Here is a 25606-nt window from a genome sequence, read left to right as displayed (position 1 = left end):
TTTTATGTGTGGACCATATAGTTAGCTTATTCTTCTAGCTACTAACATGTATAGCATATGGCTAACTTATTGACTATATTTCTAATCTTAAAAATCAATTATAGATACCTATAAAGCCAAAATAATATCTATGAAGATTCTAAGAAGCTTTTATAGAAGATATTATAGAATTAACCTATTTTTATCTATTTTATCTACTTCTATCTAATTCTATAAGTAATTATTGATTTACATGTATATGTTTGTGATACAAATTCAATATATTTTGAAATTTCTATTGAATATTTCTATGTAACTCCTAATTAAGAGTATATATGAAAGTAAGAGTGAAGTCTTTTTACTCTTATAAATGCCTTTCTAATCTTTAATCTTATTTCAAGACTTTTTAGTATTCCTATCTTTGGCTTTAGTTATTTTAATTTAATACAATATCATTTTTTAGGGATTTTTTACTCTTTTTGAATGACATAAGAGTGTATTGAGGTTTTTTTTTTTTGAGATTTATATCCATGACATTTTAACAAGTGTGTTAAGTCATTATTCTTGTCTCGTTTTAGAAATGAGTGGATTATTCTACTTCTATTGTTGTATTCAAAGGTTATGGATTATCTACTTTTAAACAAATCTTTTGATTTTTTAACATTGATTTTTTCCTTAAAGAAAACAAATTATCTTTTTTTATAGAAATTTTTAATTTGATATTAGAGGTTGTAAATTATCTTCTTTTAATTTGATTAATAGATTTATTAAGTTATTTAAAATGAAAGAAAAAATTATGGATGTTATACTTGACAAAAGTGAAAATTAATATGTAATTATTACAAATCTTCATGAACTTAATAATATTCTTAGGATAGAAATTTTATGCATCATCAATGCCAACCAAGAAAATACTAATCTTATACCTATGGAAGAGATTTGGAGTCTATGGCAAGAAGTTGTGCAGTTGAAGGAAGTAAGAAGATTGACTTTAGAATCAAATCTACGAAGGTTTATTTCTACAAGTATAACGGGAACAAGGAGGTGATGTCATAGACATACAACAAGTATAATAGGAACAAGTATAACGGGGACAAAGAAGTGATGTCACGGACATACAATAAGTATAATGGGGATAAGTATAACGGAGATAAGGACGTGATGTCATGGACATACAACAAGTATAACGGAGACAAGTATAACGAGAACAAAGTATATCCATGACATTATCTCCTTCTCTAGCTTTGAAATCTTTAAGAAGCAATGTTGTTGTAAGTCAATATATGTGTAAGAAATTGAAGATCTGTCACAAGGTATCCGTTATATATTCCAATTATTTTTTGCTAGATAAATGGTTCAAAGGCCATTGTAGCCATCGATAGTGCTCCAAGCCTTTTACTTGTCACCAAACATGAATTTTGATATGTGTATTATAGAATTATCCTGCAAATACTCCTTCTGGACATCTTTAATAGGCATGTTCTACCTCAAATACAATTATCAATGACCTATTCCTGGATATCCTTTGACATCTGTATGGTTTAGATAGCTCTTCATCTTTGGGTCATCTCTACAAGCTACATGGTTGAGATTGTATGACTAGCAAGGCATCTATTTTTTAACTATTTATATCTTATAAAATAGAGAAGACCAAAAGAATATAAACAAGCTATGGTCATGAACTCAAATTACTGACTTATACTATTCTAAACATTTGAAAACAATTGTCTCTTTAGAAGTTGTCTCATTCCCTTCCTTATGAGGCCAAGAACTAAGAATCTTCATAGTGAACCTATCTTATCAAGCTATTGTTTTTTATTTTTTTACTTTTAGTTTTGATAGATGTCATTGATAGAACTTTTGAACCTTTATTTGTGCATTTACAAGGTTGTCAGCTAGTTCCCACGTACAATTGTTGATATCATATCTATGCCAATGGACCAAATATTCAAGCCTTCTATGTCTTATCCTTGAATCTAATACCTCTTCTACCTCAATTTCAACATTATCATTGATTTCAATCATAAGAAGTGGTGGTTGTCTTTGACCTAGTATGTTCAATTCTTTGTATCTTTCCAAAAGTGAAACATAAAAGACTGGATGAGTCTTCATGGATGAAGGTAATTCCAAGCAATAAGTTATGTAATTAATTTGTTTCTAAATCACAAATGGTTCCAACTTTTGATAGTCTAATTTAGCACATGGATTTTTTGTTTTTATATTGTATCAAGGAAACCATAATTTATCACCAACTTGAAATATAGAATGTTCTTTCTTCAATTCATTTGTCAATAGCTTATAACGTTGTTGAGCCTTTTTTAGATGAGTCTTCATAGTTGCTTGAAGTTTGGCCATCTTCATAGCAAACTTCTCTATTGTTGAATTTTTTGACTTTGAAGATACAAGCATATCCAACTTTGGATGATGAACGTAGTTTGAATAGAAGGGCATTTGTTACATAGATACATGGATTGTATTGTTACATACAAACTTTGCCAAAAACAAGTAGGAAGTCAAATCGTCTTATTGGTAGTTGATGGTACACCTCAAATATTACTGAAGAATTTAGTTGATTTGCTCTGTTTGACCATTAGTTTGAAGATAAAAGGCAAAATAATGGTTGATGTCAAGAAATGATAAATCCACATACATTGATTCATTGATTTCTCAAAGATGAAATTGCTTAGGTTTTAACAAGATTTCCTATTATTGATTATATGCTACCTCGCCTTCTTTTGGTTCAAAATAAGAATGTCTTGATAATGCATTTGATAATCCTTATTGGCTCCCAAGTTGATATGTGATACAAAAGTCAAATTATAATAAAGATATACTCTAATGTGCTTAACAACGATTCAATAATCTGGCTGACATGAAGTATTTAAGATTCTTATGATCTATATATATAGTCACTTGATGAAAGGTGCCTTCAAAAAAGTAATATTATTTTTGGAAAGAATCTATGATATCAAGTAGTTCTTTATTGTGGATTTCATAATTAATTTCTATTGTGTAGAATTTTTTAGAATATAATGCAATTGCATGAAGTTTGTCATTTTCTCCATATTATGACAAAACTGCTCCTAATGCAAAGTCTGAGATATCAATCTCCATAAAATAGGGCTTGTTAAAATCTGGATGCATCAAAATTAGAACTCTTGTTAAAGCATATTTTAAACTTTGAAAATATTTTTCTACTTTGGAGATCCATTCTAGTTTGTCCTTGCATGTCAATTATATAAGTGGAGTAGCAATCTTGGAGTAATTTTCAACAAAAATCCTGTAGAAATTTATAAATTCAAGAAAGAATTGAATATCATGTACAATTTTTGGCTTTGTCTAATCGATGATTGCTTGTACTTTCTTTGAATCCATAAAAAGGCCTTTGTTAGAAATAATATATCCAACAAATTCAACTTAAGGTGCATGAAACATATACTTCTCTAGTTTTGCATATAGCCTAGCACTCCATAGTTTTTTTTAGCATAAGGCAAATATATTTTTTGTGGGCTTTTAAATTCTTAGAAAAGATCAAAATATCATCTAAATAGATAACAAAAAAGTCATTAAGATAATTACAAAATATGTCATTCATTAAGTGTTGGAATATGGTTGGAGCATTAGTAAGTCCAAAAGACATGACATTATATTCAAAATGTCCAAACCTGCTGTAAAATTCTATCTTCCATTCATCTCCCTTCTTAATGCGTACCAAGTTATATGCACTTTGTAGATCAATCTTCGTAAAGATCTTTGCTTGGCTAACTTGATCAAAAATTACATATATCAATGGCAATGGATATCAATTCTTTACTATGATTTTATTAAGACTACAATAATCGACATACATTTATAAGGATCCATCTTTTTTCTTCACTAATAATAATATCGAAGCACCAGCTCGTGACTTGGAATGTCAAATAAAATTCTTAGTTAGATTTTTCTCAATATACTTTTTTAAAGTGGCAAATTCATTTAGAGATAAATTGTAGATGGATCCAAATATTGGTTGAGTATCTTCTTCAAGGTCAATTGCACAATTATAAACGTGATGCTTTCGTAAGATATCTATATTTTTTCATTCAAATACATTTATAAAATTCTTATACACCTCTGGAATTATTGTTGTAGCAACCACAAGTTTCAATTGTGGATTTGCATAGACAAATGTAGTACCTTGTTTGGTCGCCCTCACAAATGCTCTAGCTCTAATAAATAAATGGTATTTAAGTTTTGGCTTATCAAGTATTAGAAGCTTTTTCATAGATCTGGAGGTTTTATGATCTACTAAAAGAAATTCTAACTTTTTGGATATTCAATCTATCCGTGGATTATATTTTTCAAGCCATGAGAGTCCTAAAATGACTAGACTTGATGGTGATTTAATGACGCTGAATACTACTTGGCTACTATAGTTATCAAAGATTATTTTTAATGGAATTGTTTCATGAGTGACATCTCTAGAGGATAAAAGTTGACTATCTATTACATCTATATGTATGGCTTTGGATTTTTTGACCATACGGATTTTGTGTGATCTAAAAATTCTTTGTCAATAAAACATGCAGAGTCTCCCAAGTCAAGTAATACATGACAATCTAGTTTTAAGACTCTTAATCATACATGTATAGTAAAACAACAAGAAGGATTAGCAGAGAGTACGAGATCTTTTTTGATTTGTGATAGTAAAAAATCTAACTGTATAGTTTTTATTGTGGCTAGACGTTGTTATTTTCTTGCAATACTTTTGATGATGTGGCTACACTCTTCATTTGATATATATGCTAGTATTTATTTGAACAATTATTAACCTTATAGCCAAGTTTTTCATAATATAATAATAGACCAAGTTTCCTTTGATATTTTTTTTTATGCTGAGAAAGAGGTTTGAAGCAAATTGCATCAATCTGTATATCTTTTGCTTCCAACTGCTCATTAGAATTGGATGGTGAAGAAGCTATAGAATAATTGATGTATACATGTGGCATAATTGAAGAATGTTTATCTTGTCATTGTTGAAATAAACAGTTATTATACTTTACAACTTAACTAATGGATTCATTTAGTGTTAGAGGATCTGGCATAGATAACAATAAGTCCTTTATATTGTCTCTTAATCCTCAATGAAATTGGCTCATCAATGCATCTTCTCTTCAATTTATAGTACATGCTAATTGTCAAAAATCTGAGGTATATATTGATGCAGAGCACATTCTTTGTCAAAGGCTTTAAATTTTAGTTGTTGAAGAATAAACCTTATCATATTTACCAAATATTTTTGTAAATACTATAAAAAATGCTTCAAAAATATATAACATATGAGAATTCTTTTCAAATAATCGAATGAATCAAGATAAAGCTTGACTTGAGAGCAAGGTTCCAACCAAACCAACACAAGATGCTTCAGTAGAATATCATTGAGATTGAAGCAAGGTGATTAGTCATACTTGGTTTATAAAGCTACAAAATTTTGAGTAAGTGCCATCAAACTTTTTCAGAAGGTTGATCTTTGGTTCTTTTGTTATTATTGTTGTCAAATCATTGCCTTGAGTAGATGCACCTTCCATATTTGAAGTAGAAATAGTCATTTGAGAATTAAAAACCATTATTGCAATTTGATGTGATGGTTGAGGCACTTCAGCTCCTTCACTATTATGTATGGTCATATATAGTTCTTCATTCTGCTTTAACAAAGTCTTTGTCCTAATCCTCAATGCTTCAAGAGCATTAATAATAGAATCTAATTTGATTTCTTTAGAATCTATTATATTGACTTTTCCACCTTTTGATATAAAAAATCAAAGAAACACATGCCTTGAAAAGAAAAAAACTTGATCTATAATATAAAGAAAAGAAATTAAAAAAATATTAAGAAAAAAAAATATTAGTCTATTAGAAAACTATAGTACTTCCAAGAAGAGGGATAATCTACTATCTATCAAGAAAGATCAAGCTTCTAATATTGTTTTATGGCAATCTTGACAAATTGTTAGGAACCATATATAAGACAAGGATTCAAGACTAAAAAATGGAATTAGCTTGACATTCGAATAATAATTAGATACAAGATAAGAAGATCTTGGCTAAACCACAACAAATAAATTGTCGACACTAAGGATCCCCTCAACCTCAACTCCTATATATACTAGATCCTAGGAAGCTTCTTAAGAAGTTTCTACAAGGCTTGAGAACAAAGCAAGCCTAAGATCCTTCGTTGGCAACTTCTTAAATCATCTAAAGCCTCTTAGAACCTTCTAGGACTTCTTATGACCTTCTAGAACTTTCTTAGAATCTATTAAAACCTTTTGGAATCTATTAGAACCTTCAAGAACTTGCTTAGAATCTACTCGTATTTTTTGGAACCTTCTAAAATCTTTTGGAATTTTCTTTAGTTGTATGTCTATGACATAAATCATGCTTGATTTATTACATATTATTTTGATTGAATTTATTAAATTTATTATACTATTATAAAAATAAAAATATATTATAGAATATAGAAGAATAATTAGATTTGGAATTATCAACCTAAGTAGAAGGTCCTCTAGAAATTCACAGAAGAAAGAAGCAATCACTCTGACCTCATCAACAATCTCTTGGAAAAGTATCTTCTCCAAAATAAAATCTCAAACTCAATATTTGTCGAAGCATCTACACTTACTTGCCCTGACGCACAACTTTGTTGATTAATTAGACCTCAAAAAAAGGTCAAAAACTGAAATTACTAAAAAAATGACAAAAATTGGTATCTGGGCTGCAGCTCTTCTGCGATGAATACAATAGACCATCAAAATTCTCGAATTTGTACTTACCAAAATCTTGAATAATATCTGCTCACGAAAACTATTCAACCTCGATAACATTTTTTAACTCAGTAGCTTCATCTTCCAAAAACTCTAGGTCGCAACTGCAATCCAAAAATTTAGTCACACCGCAAGATTCTTGAGAATCAATTTTGAAACCTCATTCATACCAACAGTACAAATAAAAACTATTATATTATTCTCTTGCATTCGAAGAAGTAATTCCTTCTCCCTCATATAGATCCTTGTCATGAAAATTCACAATAGTTATGACATGATTGAAAAGAGTCTTGTTGTTTAGGTTTCTAAGTCTCTATTATCATTCTTTCCAAATTATGCTCTAATTTTTCTGTTTTTAGTAAGTGGTATTTTTTAATGGTATTTTTTTAACTTAAGGTGGTAGTATATTATTAGTCTTTCATTTCTTAAAATTTTTTTGACTCACTAATTTTTCTTGTATCATGTAGCATATTGATTAGTTTTTGATTTCTTTGTGCATATTTGAAATATATTCGAAGTTTAATTTATTATGTTTTTATTTATAAAAGACCTTAAGAATTATTGCCCTATATTCACATTTTGAGATAATTTGGAAATGAGTTTTCTTTTGCACCTACATACATTGCAAATGTATACTAGTCTTTTAATTCTTCATTGTTGTGTTATTATAAATAAATAAAAATAAATAAGGTACAAATTTAGAAGTAAATATTTTAAAGATTATATGACTTAAGGTTCGGTAGAAAATATGAATATTTTAAATCTTATTCTTATTTAATGTATTGGAATTAAATTATAAAAATAAAAAATAAATAATATATTCTACATTTTAAAAAAATCAACACTAATAATTTATTTGGCTTTAATTTCAACTTTAAGGGAATTAAAATAATATTTTATACTATTTATTTATAATTCTAAAATTAATATTAAAAACACATAAAATTTAAAAATATACCAAAACAAAAATAAAAAATGCACCAACAAAAATCTCATGGTTTTGGCTTTTGGTATGATTAAAATTATGTATGTATGATTATATATATATATATATATATATATATATAGACATAGATGAATATAAATTTATATATTTTTTGAATTATTAATTAAAGTTTTACTAATTCTTTATAATAAAATAAATAGAAACTACAATCTTATATTTAATTGTTCAATTATTAAGAGCCTTCTTTGTTTTGAATAAAATAACAATTACATACTAAAATATATATATATATATATATATATATGTATATATATACATATATATATTGATAGTTATTGATGATTCAAATATATAGCTTAATCATGTTAAAAATTTTGATTCTTTACATAAACTTTGATGCAATTTTTTTAATAAGAAAGAACAATATAAAAACAAAATATCATACCTTTGATAACAAATGTGTGGAACTAATAATATTAAAATACATCAATCACTAAAACATCTCTTAACAATTGCAACCAATGTCTATTTGAGTATAATATTAAATAACTTAAGAGCAATATATATATATTGGCAAAATAACAATGGAAAATATTTTTAAATATAAAAGTAAAGTATTAAAGTAAAACTTTATAAATAGGCTACATAAAATTAGAAAAAATATATTTTATTTTAATATTTCTTTAATAATGAACAAACAAAAAAATTACCACTCTCATATTTAATACAAGATAAAACTTTTGATGTAGTATAAATACACCATATAAATCATTCATAAGTCCAAATTGTGATCCTTTAGTTCTTATTAATACAATCAACACTTATATTTGTTAATAAAAAATATAAAATTCATTATTTTCTCAACATATGATTTAAAACAAAGTTGAAGTTGTAAAGAAATAACTCTGACCTAGTCACCGACTGCCCAGTTGACATTATATTATTTTATTCTTTTATTGTTGTAGGATATCTCTAATGTCAATCCACCATTCACTTGAGATTTGTTTTCAGGAATTTTTTTTCCAATAAAAAAATAAAATAAAATAAAATAAAATAAATTGTTCATATTGTTATTATTTTTAATTAATTAATTAATCAATTGAGAAATAAATTCAATTTCAATATAAAATAAATAATTAAAATGTTAATAAAAATAAATTTATTGTTTACAAAAAATATTATTCATAAAATACCTTATTTTTTTTATCAAAATATTCAAAATTTATATATATATATATAGAAATATAAATATTTAATTCAAAACAATAAACAGACTTCTTTGTTTAGCATTAACAAAGAGTATTAGTGACATATGGTACATGGGATTGTAATAGCAATAGCAAAAATTGTGATAACAATTTTAATAATTGTAGTGATAGTGACAACTTGTGCATGTATATATATATATATATATATATATATACATACATACATATAAGGAATTGTTAAAACAATCCAGGCATTTACTAAATTGAACCATCCATCATCATTGATTTTTGACCAATGAGGATTTGGCACTAGAGAATTTTTTTAATGATGGATAGGATGGTGGATTGATTTAATAAATGTTTAGGTAATTTTAACAATTTTCTCACTTTGTCTTTATATATACAAATATATATATATATATATATATATACAACAACTTTCTTTCTCACTTTGTCTTTATTTATATCTATATATATATATATATCCAACACTTATATGTATATATATTTATATTTATATATATCAATTACACTATAACATTTCAATTGAAAATTTTAAAACAATTATTGATCTAACATTCTCTCTCTATCAGTTGCACTACAATAGTTCAATTGAAAATTTTACAACAATTGTTGTCTGACATTCTAAGACTTTTATCAGAAGTGTTGACTGTAGTCTATGGTGGATAAGTGGCATGTTCAATATCAGTATGAAGTGTGTGATTTATTTGCATACAGTAATAATTGTTGAGTGTCATGCTGTAATGGATTACACTAGTATAGTTCCATATTTTGATACATGTACTTGTCCTCCCATGCAACGTGTTGGCATAGCAACCATTCAAAGTGGTAGACTGGTTTCCATTCTTCTTGTGATGTACCACTATTTTTCTACACTATTTGTGTTCCAAACTAAAAGCATATGGTACAATTATGGTTGATCATTACTATTCTACTATTTTCTTAAATTATATGCAATTGGAATTTAATGTTGAGGTTTTTGTTTTGGTTATAGTTTTGGTATTTTGTCTTTTTTTTCTTTTTTGACATAATCGAGGTGTACTTTTACTTCAATTATAAAGATAGGCACACATCATTCAAGGACGTAAGATCCAAAATTCTAGGTGGTGGATGAAACACAATCACATTTGTTGGACTAAATGTTTAGTATCATCAGCTGCTAAGTTGTTGTACACCGTTATTCCTCCACGAGGGGGAATAAAATTCCGTCTTCTGTGTTTGTTGTGTCTGATATCCAACATTGGCTTGGCCATGCAAGTTTTGTCCCAATGGAAAAAGCTTCCCCGTTGTCAATTCCCTTGTCGACAATTCCCAACTGTCAGGGTGGGGTTTTTCGTGCAAGACTTGATTGCTTCCTTGGGAGATATGTTGAAACCACGTGTGCTTAGGTTAGTGAGTAATTTCTGTAGAACAAGTAGAACTCAATCTCATACTTTGCAGGTATGAACATTGTCAGAATCTGTGAACTGAGGGTTCAGGGCAGCTTCAAAAACACAGTTAGATAGGTCCTGGGTTTATCTCTGTATTCGCACCAAGTTCCAGCTGGATTCTATTTCTCTTCGGCCGTACAGGACGTTTTCGTTGGGATGGAATGAGTGAATGTAATTTATCACTCCTCACCGCATGAGATACCACCGGAAGCTATTCTCCGCTGAAACGAAGCTGCATTAGGTACAGTGAGTCTCCTCCACGAAGAGAATATTCATTCAAGGGTTAACAGTCAGCTCTCGGGTTAAGGAATTCGATGACTTGCTTATTCCGAATCACTGCAAGATCATATTCAAGCCTTCGTAACTAATCCATCACCGCCGTCCCAACGCAGCGGGTGAGGAAACACCATGCATATCATAGGGCACATCTTGTTATGGACCGATTGTTCTGGAGCAACAATCAGCAACTCATGGACAGCAGCCCAAGAGCACTGAAACGATAGACAAAGTTTTCTCTACTCCAGTTACGAAATAGTCACATCACAAGCCAGGCGCGGATAAACCCACGAAAGCACAACAACCAACCATCAAAATCTTAACTGGATGCGACAAAGTCAACGAACACATTGAACAACTCAAAAACAAACCTAAGCGATAACGACGTAATAAAGTGTGAAATGTACAGCCACACACCCAAGGCCTCTCAAGAATCCAGACCAAAAGAGATGTGCAGCGGAACGGATTGCTCTCGCTTTCAAAATAAATGTTGAACACTGTCCGTGAGTCTTTGGTCAGTGCTCGACCGTAGAAAGCTTTCTGGCACAGAGAAGAAATGACGATCAAAGGCAACCTGTACACAGCAGACGCATACTGAGTAGAAGACTAGCAACTCTATCGAAAGAGATCTAAGACAAAAACTAAACAGATGGAAATCGACTTCAGAAGAGAAGAGTAGGCTGGGGAAGGATTGGAACTAAATACACAACTCGGAAAAGTCATGCAGGGGTTAAGTGAGCACTAAGTGCATCACAATTGACAATGCCGACTGTCGAGGCAGAGTTCACTATGTACGCTGGTGACACAGCTGCGATAATTAGGGTTAGGGCTTGGGCCAGACACTCGGGGCACCACAGGAACGCGTTCTATCCACAAAGGCGTCGATGATCACACGATGGATGAAAGTATAGTGATGAAACACATCTATCGTGTGATCATCTGATACCCTTAAACAACCGTGAGCTTCTTTTCAATGAAATTTTATTTTTGTTCGGCGGTGTAACAACAATCTTACAAAGTTACTTGCTTCAAAATTGTTGTATTCTGATATATATATATATATATAGATATATATATAAATATATATAATTATATAAATATTTCGTATGTATGTGTTCACACATATGAATATTTTTTTAAATCACAAATTTGAAATGAAATATTTGTTTGACTGTTTGTAAAAATTAAATATAATTGTAAACTCATTTTATAGAATCATATAAAAATCGTCATTATCGTTTTTTAATCTGATTAAGTTCAGTTCTTTTTTTTTTTTTTTTTTTTTTTTTTTACTGATATCTAATTATTTAATAGTAACCATTTATTGTAAAAAATTCAAAAGGAATTATTTATTTGTTATAATATTCTTAACAAACGGTTACAGAAGGATGATGATAAACGGTATTTATGTAAATTTTTTTATTTGATGCATACAACTAAAAATATCACTTATGATATTCACAAGTTTTCATTTGCATAAATCAAATGAATATCACGTTCCATTTGTACTGTTTTCTTATGGATACAAATTACAGTTTTCAACTTCAGAATGAAATTTTTATTCTATAGGGTCAGTGCTTTACAGATTATAACTTGGTAGTCTAAGAAATCATGATTTAGTTCAACATCAATTAGAATACCTATTTTTCACCAGAAGATTTCAAAAGTGAATTATAGATAATCTTAGTAATTTACATTGTCACATGTTATTTCTTAAGCACACTAATCATGCTGATTGTTATCACCATGTTACAAATAGATAATTGTTCACCCTGCATCCCTTGTTAATGTTGCTACACCTCACATGATCTCCACACAACTTAGAATGACTAATATGCATGCTTCAACTCTTAGGGCATGTTTGACCATTCTAATGTATAATCCCAGTATAACCCCAAAAGTTAAATAAATGAATAAATAAATAAATAAATAAATAAATAAATATACTGTGTTTTTAGCAACCAAATGAAAAAATAATTTATATATATATATTTATATATATATATTGAGAAAAATAATTTTTTTCTTGAATAAAAAAACTAATGACTTAATTATTCATAGAATATTAATCGTGTCCCTCTCAACCACCACCCTTTTTAAAGCAAGAAAGGGAAAAAAACTTGCAAAAGAAAGAGGCATATTATTAGTTAGTTGTCTACAAGTGTGACATTTACCATTCTTTACAAATTCAGTCTTTTAAAAAAAGAAAACCATCAGGATTAACAAATATCAATGACATATTTATTTATTTATTTCATAATGCCTTGAAGTGGAACCTATATAATGTCACGGAGTGTGACCACAAACATTGAATATGAGACACCTCACAAGGTGGGATGGGGTGGGAGGAATGACCACGCGAGACGTCAAAATTCCCCTCTCGAGAGACTCTCACATGGCCTTCCTTCGTCACGGCGCACATGCGCGGTGTTCCGAGTGGGTTCCCTATCACCATGCAAGGGCACACGTGCGCCGGTACCCGTGCCATATGCGGTGACGGAGGATGCTTCGTTCCGGTGAATCACTTTACGCAACGATATTATTCGTGTAGGGGGACTGTTGCATCAGAAAGGCTATTAAAACGTGGTGCTCACACTCCCTCGCAATCCGTGACCCCCGTTTTTGTAGTGCCCACACTTCTCTTCTCAAGGACAACAAGAAGGGACTAGGTTACCCTGTGTTGTTTGTGCTTGTGAACTCACTTACTCACGCTCATCACGAAGCTGATCTTGGTTACCAGGGATTCATCCCTTCATCGACATCAGTGTCTCCTCGCACCGGCCATCTCAGATCGGTGGCTGCGGAGCTGGAAGTCGAGGCACAGAGATTGGGTTGTTGCAGGTTTTGTTGTCAGTGTGGAAGCGAGGGTTGTGCATGCGAGCAGCTATGGTGTGCACCGCCTCATTCATGCTGGAGGTGAGCGGGCCAGTTCTCAGCTCGCGGGGCGGATGTCAGGGCGTACAGAAGTTGAGGGAGGCTCGCGGGTTGGGTGCTTCCCGTGTTCTCGTCTCCCTGAGGCGCCGGTCGATCGGTGGTAGAGTGCGGTGTGAGAGTAATAGCTTGAGTGTGCGGGGGGCGAAAGCACGGGATGTGAGACTGAAGGCGGTTGCGGATTCTGAGATGGCGAAAGTTTCTGAGAATCCGATGGAAGTGGAGTTTGCGGGGAGAGTTGAAGCCGAGGGGGAGAGTGCGGTGAGCGACGGTGTGGAGTATGATTGGGAGAAGGAGTGGTACCCCATGTATCTGACGGACGAGATGCCCAAAGCCGCACCGCTTGGTCTCACTGTGTTTGACAGGCAGCTGGTGCTGTTCTATGACGACAAAGGCGAGCTCAATTGCTTCGAAGATCGGTGCCCTCACAGGTTGGATACTCTCTGTCACAAATTTTGGAGTAATTCGTAGTTTGCCATGCAGATGCTTCTTCACAACTATCCAAGTATTTCTCCATCAACGTGGGTGCCACTTGCTGCAATTGGCACTTTCTTTTTTCTATTTCCTGAATTTCGGCATCCATCATGGGCATTACTTGAGGTAAAGCCTATTAAAATAAGGATTGCTGGTGGATAACTAGCTAATATTGATTCGCCCTTGGTGCAGACTAGCCAAGTTGTCCGAAGGGAAGATGACGGATGGAAAGCTCGAGTGCTTATACCATGGGTGGCAATTCGAGGGAAGTGGTCAGTGTACTAAAATTCCGCAGGTACTTTTATTACCATCTTTAGATTCGCAATTGCAATTACTCGTTTTTGTAGATAGTACAGTATGTTTTTATTAACCCTTAAACTGTTTGCAAACCCTGTATGTTGTGGATGTGCAGGCGTGCATCTTACGTGAACATGAAGAGATTTTGTAGTGTTGTGTCATAGGGTTGAGGTTTATTCCATTTTATTTTCTCTAGGTATTTTTAGTTGGTTAATCAATCAATTTATTTATTGATTGCGGCAGCTGGCTCCCGGAGCTAAAATTCCGAAGCAAGCATGTGCCAAAAAGTATGAAGTAAAGGTGTCGCAAGGAGTGATATGGGTGTGGCTGGGTGATAGAGCAACAGCCGATCCCAAGAAGGTGCCCTGGTACGAGCACTACGAGAGGGAAGGCTTCTATCACCTCTCTACTATTCATGAGCTGCCTTACGATTACTCCATTCTTCTGGAGAACCTGATGGATCCCGCTCACATTCCCATCTCTCACGATAGAACGGATACCAATGCTAAACGCGAGAATGCTCAAGCTCTGGTGCGTATATGACAATGTCTTAGTCGTAGTCTGTTTCGGAAACCTCAGAGTCTAGGTTCTTTTGGCTTGATCGCGTTCCCTTAAACAAATTTATTTCCTGAGAGTTTTAAAGTATATTATACTGTGGACAGCACTGGTGAGGTTGTTGTCTAAGGCACAAAGTGGACAAGGTCAGCGAGTCGTGATGTTGCGAAACTTGTTAGTTGCTTTTTTTATGTAGTATAATCTAGACTTCAACTCTGAAATGCTAATGCTGCGGATTTTCGCTTCTTTTGTAAACTCGGTACTCCTACACATGTTTTTAACAATTCCGTAATTGTACATTGTCGCGTGATCGTCCTGCTCTCTTTGTTAAGTTATAAAAAAACTAATTCCTGTATCTACCCTGGCACTCACAGGTTTTCGAGGTTACGGAGCGGACATCACGAGGGTTTGCAGGTATATGGAAAGAGATCAGCAGTCCAGAGTTCACAAACACGACCCGTTTCGAAGCACCATGCTGCTTGCGAAATGACAAAGTAGTTGACAAACCAGATGGCTCAAAGGATTACTTGAGCGCTGTCTTCCTTTGTAGACCATCTGGTCAAGGCAAGTCAATGCTGATTGTACGGTTCGGCAGCACAAAATTTCCAGATATATTTAAGAAGATCCCTGGCTGGTTCCTTCACAAGACCAGCAACACAGTATTCGAGCAAGATATGGGGTTTTTGGCGTCACAGAATGCATACCTGGTGAAGAAGAATCAACCTACAAAGGACCTGTACCTGAACTTGAAATCATCAGACACCTGGGTTTCAGAGTTTCGTAAATGGAATGACCGCGTAGGTCGTGGAATGCCGTATTACTTTGGACACCAGACTACATCTGCAGCTATAAACCCGGCAATCCTTGAAGCCGCTCCAGCTGGGTTTTCTGCGGCTGCTGCATCCTCATATCCCGCACAAGGATCCTTTGGCGAGATGTTTGCGAGAGACCCAACCAACCGGTATTTCCGTCATGTAGTGCATTGCAAGTCATGCCTCAAAGCACTGAACAACTTCCAGAAATTCCAAAAGGTAAAGCTTCCGCACAATCCTCAAACTTCCAGTTCCACATTTCGCATTGTTTTTCGCTGGTATCAGTTCCTTGTGACGGTTCCTTCAGCGTCTATGCAATTAACGAACATTATGAAACCTTTCCTGTAGCTTTCTTTCTCGTCAAAACCATTTACTTAAATGCTTTTTTGTTTGTGGTTGACAGGTTGGAATAGCGTTGGGCCTCATAGCTACTGGAGTCGCTATAACCCTGTCTTCTGTCATGTGGAGAGCATCGTTTGTTACCATTGCTCTCCTGGCTTTTGCAACGTCTTATGCCTGCTCTAGGGGAGTTGCAGCATTGACTGTAAATTATGTGCGGCCACATCGCAAGGGAGTGCAATAAGCTCCGGTTTTCCTCTCCTCTTCCAATGCTTGCGATGACACACATAGTCCACACAAGTTCTTGTAGAGTTTGCCTAGAGCGACCAAATGTATGTATATATGTAAACCCACGAATAGTTAAAGGATTCAGTGCGGTTTTCTGGTTTGTGAGCTAACAATCTGCAGTGCATAGCCTAACAAACTTCGGAATCACTTTCTACATGTCATAGCTTTGTCAACCCAGTAACCCTCAGAATATTAGAACCTTTATGGAGAAGCTTGATTTCGTGTAATTAGGAGGATTTTTGTATCCTTAAGACATGATTTTAAAATTCTTGACGCTCCTCTATTTCCACGGAATGCTAAACATTCCCATGTACTTTGACAGAACCTGAAAAATATTCTGTTTGAAACTGATGCAAACAGCGCTGAGAGCTCAGATTACTCTCCAAAATTTTGTCTTGCCTTTGAATGAATGAATGTGTGATTTTTTGTTTCTGATTTTGGCTCTCTTTTCTGGACTGTGACCACTCCACAATTATCGAAAGTATAATTCATGTTTTGTTTTGTTTTGTTTTGTTTTGTTTTTTTAAATGTTGATGAAACTTGCTTTTACTTCGTTCTGCTATGATGTTTCCAAGCATGCTGGTTAGGAACTGGTGGATGTGCTTGACGAACATGTAATTCTTTTCATGTGATGCTGCAATTCCTTTATGATTGGAAGTGAAACGCTATGCAAAGTCATCATGGATGTTGGTCTTATTTAATCTATTCAATTAGTACGTTGAAATTTATCATTAAAATGAAAATGCCATAAGACATCGTCTTGCTTTATATTTGTGCATGTTGATGTGTGTGTGTGTGTGTGAATATAAATATATATATATATATATATATACACACAAATAGAATCATACATACACGAGTAAATAAAAGAAACCTCTTCTTTTATAAGTAATGATGAAATGGGAAAAATCAATAACCGCGTATGTAAATTAAAGCAATGGTACAGTTCACATTTCTGAAATAAGCAAAGTAGCGACGAAAACAAGATGTCTCAACATTCTAAAGATTTTCAATATGGCACTGAAACCAAGAAGGGGCGTCCAACAACTAGTGGAACCCGGGGATGTAGCTCAGATGGTAGAGCGCTCGCTTAGCATGCGAGAGGTGCGGGGATCGATACCCCGCATCTCCATCGTTTTCGCAGTTAGAATCTACTCCACAGATCCATATCTCTAAAAGCGTGCGGAAAAATATCAAAATGGCTTTTTTGGAGTCATTTCCATGGCTATATGTTTTGGAGTCATTACAATGCATCAACTTTGCAATTTGTTCTAGTTCCTTTAAATCCAAAAGATTTTATAGCCACATCACAATATTTTTATAGCCATACCTCAATATTATTATAGCCACACCACATTATTATTTCAGTCACACCGCAATATTTTCATAGCCACACCCTCCAAACCATGTAATGATTAATTTTGGGGGATAGTGAACAAGGGATAGGGATATGGAATAAGGGACAAGGATAGAAAACAAGGCATGGGGATAGGGAACAAGGCACGGGAATGGGAAATGGAGAACAAGGAATAAAGAATAAATATATTATCTATTTAAAATTATCAACAAAAGTTTAGACCAATATTCTTACCTAGATGTGATATATTACTAGGACAACATCACCAATTTAGCTTGAAGATCTATTATAATGTATAAGAGAAGAAAGAACTAAGTAATTCAAAAATTAAATATCTATTATTTTATTATTTTTATAAGTATAAGTAAGACTTTTAGTTATATTTTTTATAAAAATAAAAAAATAATAAAAAATAATTTTAAATTGAAGAAACAACAATGAGACTATAACAACTTTTAACCATTACACAAATTAAGGTAGTGGGATCTATAAATAGAATTTTGATATATAAAATATACAAATAATAAAAATATATAGATTTTTGATTTCTATGATATGCATTTGTATTGTAAATAAAATAAAATAATATTTTTGACATAGACATGTATACTACTTATGTAAATAAAAGTAAACAAAACTAAGTAGAAATACATAGTATTTCTTTGTAAAATATTGTATGAGATTTTTAGATATGTACTAAATCTAAATGTTCTTGGATGTAATATGTGATTATAAAATCCCTCTTAGAATTTTTTTAAATTTAAGAATTCAATGTAGAAGTTGTTCATCAATTAGATACTTATTCTATAATCCTCATGGTCTTTAAAAAAACTTTTATTAAATCTTCTTGTTAGCTAGTATATACAAAAGTAAAAATAATGCTTTATTTAAATATTAAATATTAAATAAAAAATAATTTCAACTCCAAAAGGCTTATTTAAATATTAAATAAAATTTAGTCGATTCCAAAACAACACATAGATAACCAAAAAACATAACACAATGTGCACCAATAAACAACACATAACAAATGCTAACAATACTACTACACAATATACTATACAAAGTTACACACAAAATACTCTCTATTAAGACACAATAATATTGATAATAAAGCCGAGTGGTAGTGATCCAAAACGGTAGTGAGTGAATGGAAACAACATTTGCCATATTGTCAAAGAAGAACCGCGTACGAAACAAATACCATGAGAGTGGAGTAGGGCATACGGTGAAATGTACTGACGCAACATACGGTGGTATAGTGGCGGCGTCGAGAAGGAGCGATGGCATGAATCTTTGCTGCGCGGAGTTGCGACCACACGGAGTCTCTTCTTCTTCTGCTTCCCATTGTTGCATTGCATTGCATTGCATACACATACCGAAGCTCTGCGCCATCGCCATCGCCATCGCCACCACCACACAGGATTGCGAGCTTTTCCGGGATCTGGACTTGTTGTCAATCGTGCCCTACGCGGTCTGAGACCACGCACAGGTTATTGCCCCGCTGCGTGAGGCCGTTGCAAGTTCCCATCACACGCTTCTGGCCGCTTCGTTTCATCAGTCTCGTCTAAATTTGTCATCGCAAGCTGCGGGATCTTTTCTTTGCGGTCGGGGTCCTTGGCTGATTCGTTACTGCGGGGATGCGATGTTATGCAATGCAATGTGTTGGTTCTTGAGGATGAATTTGCTTTGAGGAGAGTGGTTGCGTTGTGTGGATCTTGCATGGCGGTATGTATGGATTACGAGTATCATATGATGCTACTTAGTTGACTTGGTACCCCGTTGTTTTTTTTCCTTCAGGTGCAGTTAGTAGAGAAACTAAGGTTCAAGTAGTCCAACTCGAATTTGGTGACTATTTCATAATTTCAAGTTTGTCAACAAGGGCAAATACTCAAATAATCAGCATTGATTCAACAACAGAAATTTTACAATATCAAGGTCGAAATGACTTGGATCTGTTTTCATCCAAGCAAGATGCAAAACAGTATCTGTCAACAGCGAATTGCATGATCAGGAATTCCTTACATGCTCAGGCAATTATAGGATATGCGACCGTAGGAAGTGTTCGTTTACTGCTCGTTGCCACTAAACTCAAAGTCTCCCCCCTCGTACTTCTTTGTAGGGATGTTATTTACACAATCTTGGAGTCTCAATGGATAAAGATTCTTCTAAGAAATCCTTAGTACCAAACAAAGATAGAGTCCAAGAATGCAACTCATTTAGCAGATTTTGAACTTGATGGCCTATATTTTTGTGAGACCCAAGATATCCCACACCCGTTTCCCAGCAAATATTGTATCAACACCCCTGACAGAGAGTTTGTGTGGAATGAATGGCTCTCTTTTCCGTTCATGGCCATTGGCCTACAGAATCATTGTGTCACTCTGTTACAGGTCTGTCTCCAATTTTCATCAGCTACATTACATCTTACTCATAAGAATTAGTGCTCATGCGCTGAGAAGCTATTTTTGGACTTAAATATCTGTCTAAGGACTTGTTGATACTACTTGCATGTAGAACTTGCGTGCATTCAAATTGATTTGGGATTGACAGGAGGTTAGAGCAGTTATGGATGTAGAAAAGATTTTCTTAAATGCAAGTGCTATTGTCTAATGTCTTCATCTCTTTTGCATGGTGTTCATAGTAAGTATTTAGTTTGATTGTTTAGGCAGGGTTTTGCAAAATCAAGAGAGTTTTGTGATATCAAAGACAACAAAGTGAGTGTTGTAGATACTGCCTAGTGCAGTAGGCTGCATCCTAATACTCGTTACTTGGCTCGTTGTCTTAATGGGACTTATAGTGCTGGTGGATCACTTTGCTAGTTGATTGTAACCTAAGAACTTTACTTACTATATGTGGCCATAGAGAAGTTATTTCAGCCAGTCTTTTGGTTGATATATTAGGAGGGGCACTTGATCTTTTTCTTTTTTTTCTTTTAATTAAATCTTATTTTAAAAATAATATTAATGGTGAGTGATCTACAACCAACTAATAGCTTTAAAGGAATTCAGGCTTAATATTTTTGGATAACCAAATATCATGTATTTTTGGTTTTTGGAAACCCAAATATCATGAATCATTGGAAATATCACCTCTCTAAATTAAAAATATCGCATCTCCAAATTAGAAATATAACCTCTCTAAATATCACTATTCAAATTTAATTACCTCCAAGTTTTTGAAGTAAAGGTGATACTTTGGTGATTTCAAAAAGTCAAGGTAGTTAAGGCAAAGGGAAGATAATTAAGGCAAGTGAAGTAAGTTGTGATATTTTATCAGCCTCTCTTGTGATATTTAGATTTCAAAATCACCCACCTCAAGAAGTGGGTGATTTTGAAGTATTAAGTGATACTTTGAAATATCTTTACTATTGAAATATCATCCAAAAAGCTTATGTTTGAATTTTGTTATTATTATGCTTTCCATCTATCTAACATGATCTTTATGCTCATTAATGAACTAAGATTGCTAGCAAGATAAAATTAAAGGGTTGAATAATTTAGATACTTTTATCCAAGGTCCCTTCTTTCTTAATAGAATGAAGTTGAGCTTTAAACATTCTCTATTAAGTGATATTACTCATGACTTGACTTGTAATATGAGAAGAAAGTATTATTTATATCAATTTTTAAATTATACATTTTGTTTGGATCCATAAGAGTGCAGTTCATTACAATGTATTTTATCTCTTGATTTCTATTATTTATTTATTTATTTATTTATTTATTTATTTATTTATTTTGTAAAAAATGAAATCAAGTATGAACAATTAGTGTGGCCTTTCAATCTATCACAAACTTATCATGTTCCATTCAATATTTATCTATGGTATAGATAAACTATGCATATATGGTAGGAGATAGAGATCCAATTTCAAATAGCTGAGGCCAAGATATTTGTAGCTAAAAGAGACATATATGTTGGATTTGTTTTTTATTACGATAGATTGTTCTCTTTATATCAAAATCTTGATGTTAAAAATAGAATCAGTGGTATTAATATTATTGAAATAGACAAATCTTATATAATGTGTGCTAATTTACTTCAAATTAGTGTTGGAAAGCTAGACGTTCTCTTTACGGATCATTTTGTACAATCTATTAATTATTTCAAATCAAGAAAAAAGTTGCCAAATGCAAGTGTAACCATCATCAGCTTCAATTAGTACATAAATACAAAACTACTTAGAGTGCTTCACATAGTAAAATCTTTATTGACAAATCTCAAAGATCATATAATTATTATTGGATTTGAACTTACAAAATATGACCTCCAAATCAATGCTATAAATATAAATTTTACTAATAAAAGAGCCTATAAGAGTAGTTTCTAGATTTTCACAAGCATTATTTTATTTAATAGTGTAGATTTCTTAGATATGACTAATATCATTATTTTTTTTATTTTTATTTTTATTTTTATTTTTTTTAGTGCAATACAAGTTTTTATTGAGTAGTATTATAGGTTAGAATCACCATTAGATTTTGATAAATATTTTCAATCTAGTAGAGTGGACCTAACCAAAACTTGTCACCTCAGCCTCTTCTATGTAGTTAAGAGAAGCGCTTTGATATTGCTGCAAGGTACATATTCTATATTGATGACAATACCAAATTTACTACTTGAAACTATCCTTATTCTAATAAGCCTTGTAAAAGATTTGACATGATTATTGATAAATTCTAATATTTTATTTTATTTAAGCCATTAACTTAGATGGCTAATTTATTTCTTATTGCTAAAGATAATCATGCTATGCTCTATATAAATATGATTTATTTTAAAAATTTCCTTATTATTTTAAATCTTTTTTGAATTATTCAATAGGTTTTTTTAATAAGTTGATTTCTTGCTTTTGTAATAAATGTGATTTATATTTTTTTACATCATTTTATCTTCCAATTCTTCCTTCATTCTAGTTTAGTCTCTTATGTTATATGTGTTCTTGTTGAATATTTAAAGTAGCAAAAATGATCCAAGATATTATTTTCTAATTCTTTTTATGTCTTTAAATAAGTAAGATTAATGATACTTTATTAGTTTATTACTTTTTGGACTTAAAAACTTTGTCTTGTGTTGTTTGATGAGGCTCGAAAGCAATGCATAGCTATATAGTTGAAATTTTTAATGAAGAATCAAAAAGCAAGAAATCAATAGTACAAGACCTTGCCATTATACTACAACATAGATATTGGAGCTTATGGGTGGACAACATTCATCAAAAACAACTTGAAATGTTTCTTGGTCTTAGAGGTGACAAACATTTTTCAACACTTCTAGAATTGCCATAATATTTTGTATATTTTTATGGTCCTATTAATCATATGTTTGTCTAAATAATTGGAAATTCACAATTTTCTGAAGTTTTACACAAATAAAACCTTTTATGCCTAAACTTATGAATATCTCTTGGGTGTAAGTGCAATTTTCAGTAATGATATTTAGTAGAGTTCTTAAGTAGTATTTTTATTTTTATTTTATTCTTTTGTCAACTTTGTCACTTTATTATATTATCTTTTGAGAAATTGCCTTTTTGCAAATTGTGTATAGCTGTGAGTTTTTATCTTATCAAAGATTTAGTAAATATTAACTAGACATATCACTTTTGTTGGCATCAAGATTTTTATAAACATATTTTATTTCTTTGGAGGAAACAATATGTAGATCCATAATAGATACTTACATGTCTTATTTTATTTGATTGACATGCTTATTTTTGTGTCTTTTGAAGCTAATAGCAAACATGTTTCCAACTATCTATTCTCCAAATGCCCTGATCAACATTAAAGACAATGACAGTATCTGGATAATTGTGCTCCGTGTTTGTAATCCCTGTATTGTACTTGTTTCTTTTAGGAGTCTTTCTAAACCATTATTTGGCTCTGCTTGAATAAATGTTTTAATGTGTTGAGCAATGCTTAAAGTATGCCACATCTGCATAAAGATAAGCAAGATGTCATAGTTTTTCTATGTGTATACCTTTCTATTAATTGTTAAATAATAATATGTCCCAAGTCGATGTTGGACATTTTGTACATGTGAAAGCGTCTGCTGCTTCTGCTGCTGCTGCTAGGCTTTTGTGCTTCGTAATCAAGTGTTGGTGTGGTGGAGAAACAGTGTGGGTTTAGTGGATACCGGAATCGTGAGCTAGATGGACCAAGTTTTAAGCAAGAGCGCATGCTTTCTTATGAGATTGCCTTGATCTGGTTACCGCTGCGCAGAAGAGCTGTAGCATTGTAGAGCCAGTAGTACAACTTGTGCTGGGAAGCTTTTTGATGGTGGAGTTTGAAAAAAGATTCCTTGAACAATGAGAACGCCGTTGGCTGATTCTCGGCAGCTGAAAATAATGTCCTATCTTAGATAGTTGAAAGACCACTTTTTATAGCAATTTCAAAAGGATGTGGAGGTACCTGCGGTCAGAAGACTGGCAGAGAAGGAACACACCTGACTGCGTCGATCTATCTTGATGCATTCGGATCAGGTAGCCTCCCTCGTGTACCAATGTACAGCTAGCTCAGGTCAGATTTGTGAGTCTAAATCTATTTGGCTGTTGTTAGCTCCCCACTCATGCCTAGCTTCATGTTCTGAGAAAACAGAGTCTGGACACATTATCAAAAAATGCGACCGGATTATTTGGTCGACGTCTGTTGGAGATTGCCGCAAGGTTTCAAAAATTCTTACTCTTCCCGGGTTAGATGAGTGATATGTTTAGCTCGATGGAAAGAAGGCAACCTTATGGTCTGTCAGTTTATGAACCTAGTTTTGTTGTGAAAAGATTTATTTGTTAGCTATCATTCTGTGACCCTTATAATAGCATAGTACCGACACGGGAATTGGAACTTGGTTCAGCATGAATTCAAGTCGTTAACTTCATTGGTAAAATTTTTAAGGTCGCATGAATAGTACGCGGTATTCAATGAATGAATTTTCGCGAGAATGTCAAGGAGTGTGATCTAGTTTTCTGAAAGATGGGTTTATTAGAATTACGTGAAAGTCTAAGCTATCACAAGTTGCATAATTTATTTATTTTTATATATGTTTTAAACATGGTTTATACAGTCCAGGGAGTTGTGACTGAACAGTCGTGACTGAACAGTTATGACTGAACAGTGGTGACTCCACAACTGTATGCGATTAGATCGCTGACTATACCGTTTTATCTGATTACAGTTACTGGTACGATTAGTATCTCTATAATCTAATACGCCCTCTTAACTGTATCACGATGTGACTGGGGTTTCTCCTCCAAGAATGCCAAGTAACGGTAGGTGCTGGGCAAGCTTCGGCCCAGACAGAGACTTTGTGAACAGGTCGGCGCGCATATGGTGAATGGAACAGTATCGAAATTTTAATTTTTGGAGGGTTGCGAGCTGTCGAATAAAGTGGAACCGAATCGCGATGTGCTGTGTACGAGAATGGAACTTGGTGGTGTCGACTAGCGCAAGTGCTAACTGGTTATCACAGTGGATCTCAGTGGGGTAGTTCAAAGTTTCAGTTTGATGTAGATCATGGAGCAGGTGACGAATCCAGACAAGCTCGGAGGCAGCCGTTGCCATTGCCATGTACTCCGCCTCCGTGCTGGAGAGGGCAGTAGAGCGTTGGCGAGTCGAACTCCAACTGATTACACCCTCTGACAAAATAAAACAGTAACCAGAGGTGGACCTTCGTTCGTCGAGTTCGCCCGCCCAGGCAGCGTCGCTGAACCCATACAGTGGTGTGGGGGTCGGAAGAGATCGGCGATACTCAATGTAGTACGCCAGGGTCCCGCGGAGATAACGGAACGTATGTTTGCAAGCGCGGATATGTGCAGGACCCGGATTATGCATGAATTGGGCGAGAACACTTGTAGCAAAAGATATATCAGGTCGCGTACAAATTGCGGCCCAGTTC

The 25606-nt window shown here is 33.3% G+C and overlaps 1 protein-coding gene, 1 long non-coding RNA gene and 1 other non-coding gene across 4 annotated transcripts; 2 read left to right on the top strand and 1 right to left on the bottom strand.

Annotated features, from left to right (window-relative positions):
• The first annotated feature begins 13283 nt into the window (after window positions 1-13283).
• LOC112288693 (protein TIC 55, chloroplastic) lies at window positions 13284-16747 on the top strand. The gene is made up of 5 exons (XM_024533164.3): window positions 13284-14025; window positions 14261-14363; window positions 14609-14896; window positions 15295-15951; window positions 16136-16747. Exons 1-5 carry the CDS (start codon window positions 13538-13540, stop codon window positions 16313-16315), a joined length of 1716 nt encoding a protein of 571 aa, XP_024388932.1. The 5' UTR covers window positions 13284-13537; the 3' UTR covers window positions 16316-16747.
• Window positions 16748-17418: 671 nt separating this feature from the next.
• TRNAA-AGC (transfer RNA alanine (anticodon AGC)) lies at window positions 17419-17491 on the top strand. The gene has a single exon. It is a non-coding gene; the product is annotated as a tRNA-Ala (tRNA).
• Window positions 17492-23336: 5845 nt separating this feature from the next.
• LOC141045911 (uncharacterized) lies at window positions 23337-24938 on the bottom strand. 2 transcript variants are annotated; one of them, XR_016505487.1, is made up of 3 exons: window positions 24161-24938; window positions 23928-24053; window positions 23337-23650 (listed from the first exon to the last, which is right to left on the bottom strand). It is a non-coding gene; the product is annotated as an uncharacterized LOC141045911 (long non-coding RNA). The 2 variants fall into 2 exon arrangements; XR_016505488.1 differs by having other exon boundaries at window positions 23852-24053; window positions 24161-24928.
• Between the last annotated feature and the right edge of the window lie 668 nt (window positions 24939-25606).

This window comes from Physcomitrium patens, chromosome 11, assembly GCF_059467195.1.
Source record: "Physcomitrium patens ecotype Gransden chromosome 11, ASM5946719v1, whole genome shotgun sequence".
NCBI lineage: Eukaryota > Viridiplantae > Streptophyta > Bryopsida > Funariales > Funariaceae > Physcomitrium > Physcomitrium patens.
Note: the sequence above shows the minus strand (reverse complement) of the source record. Positions and strands in the feature narration are given on the sequence as shown.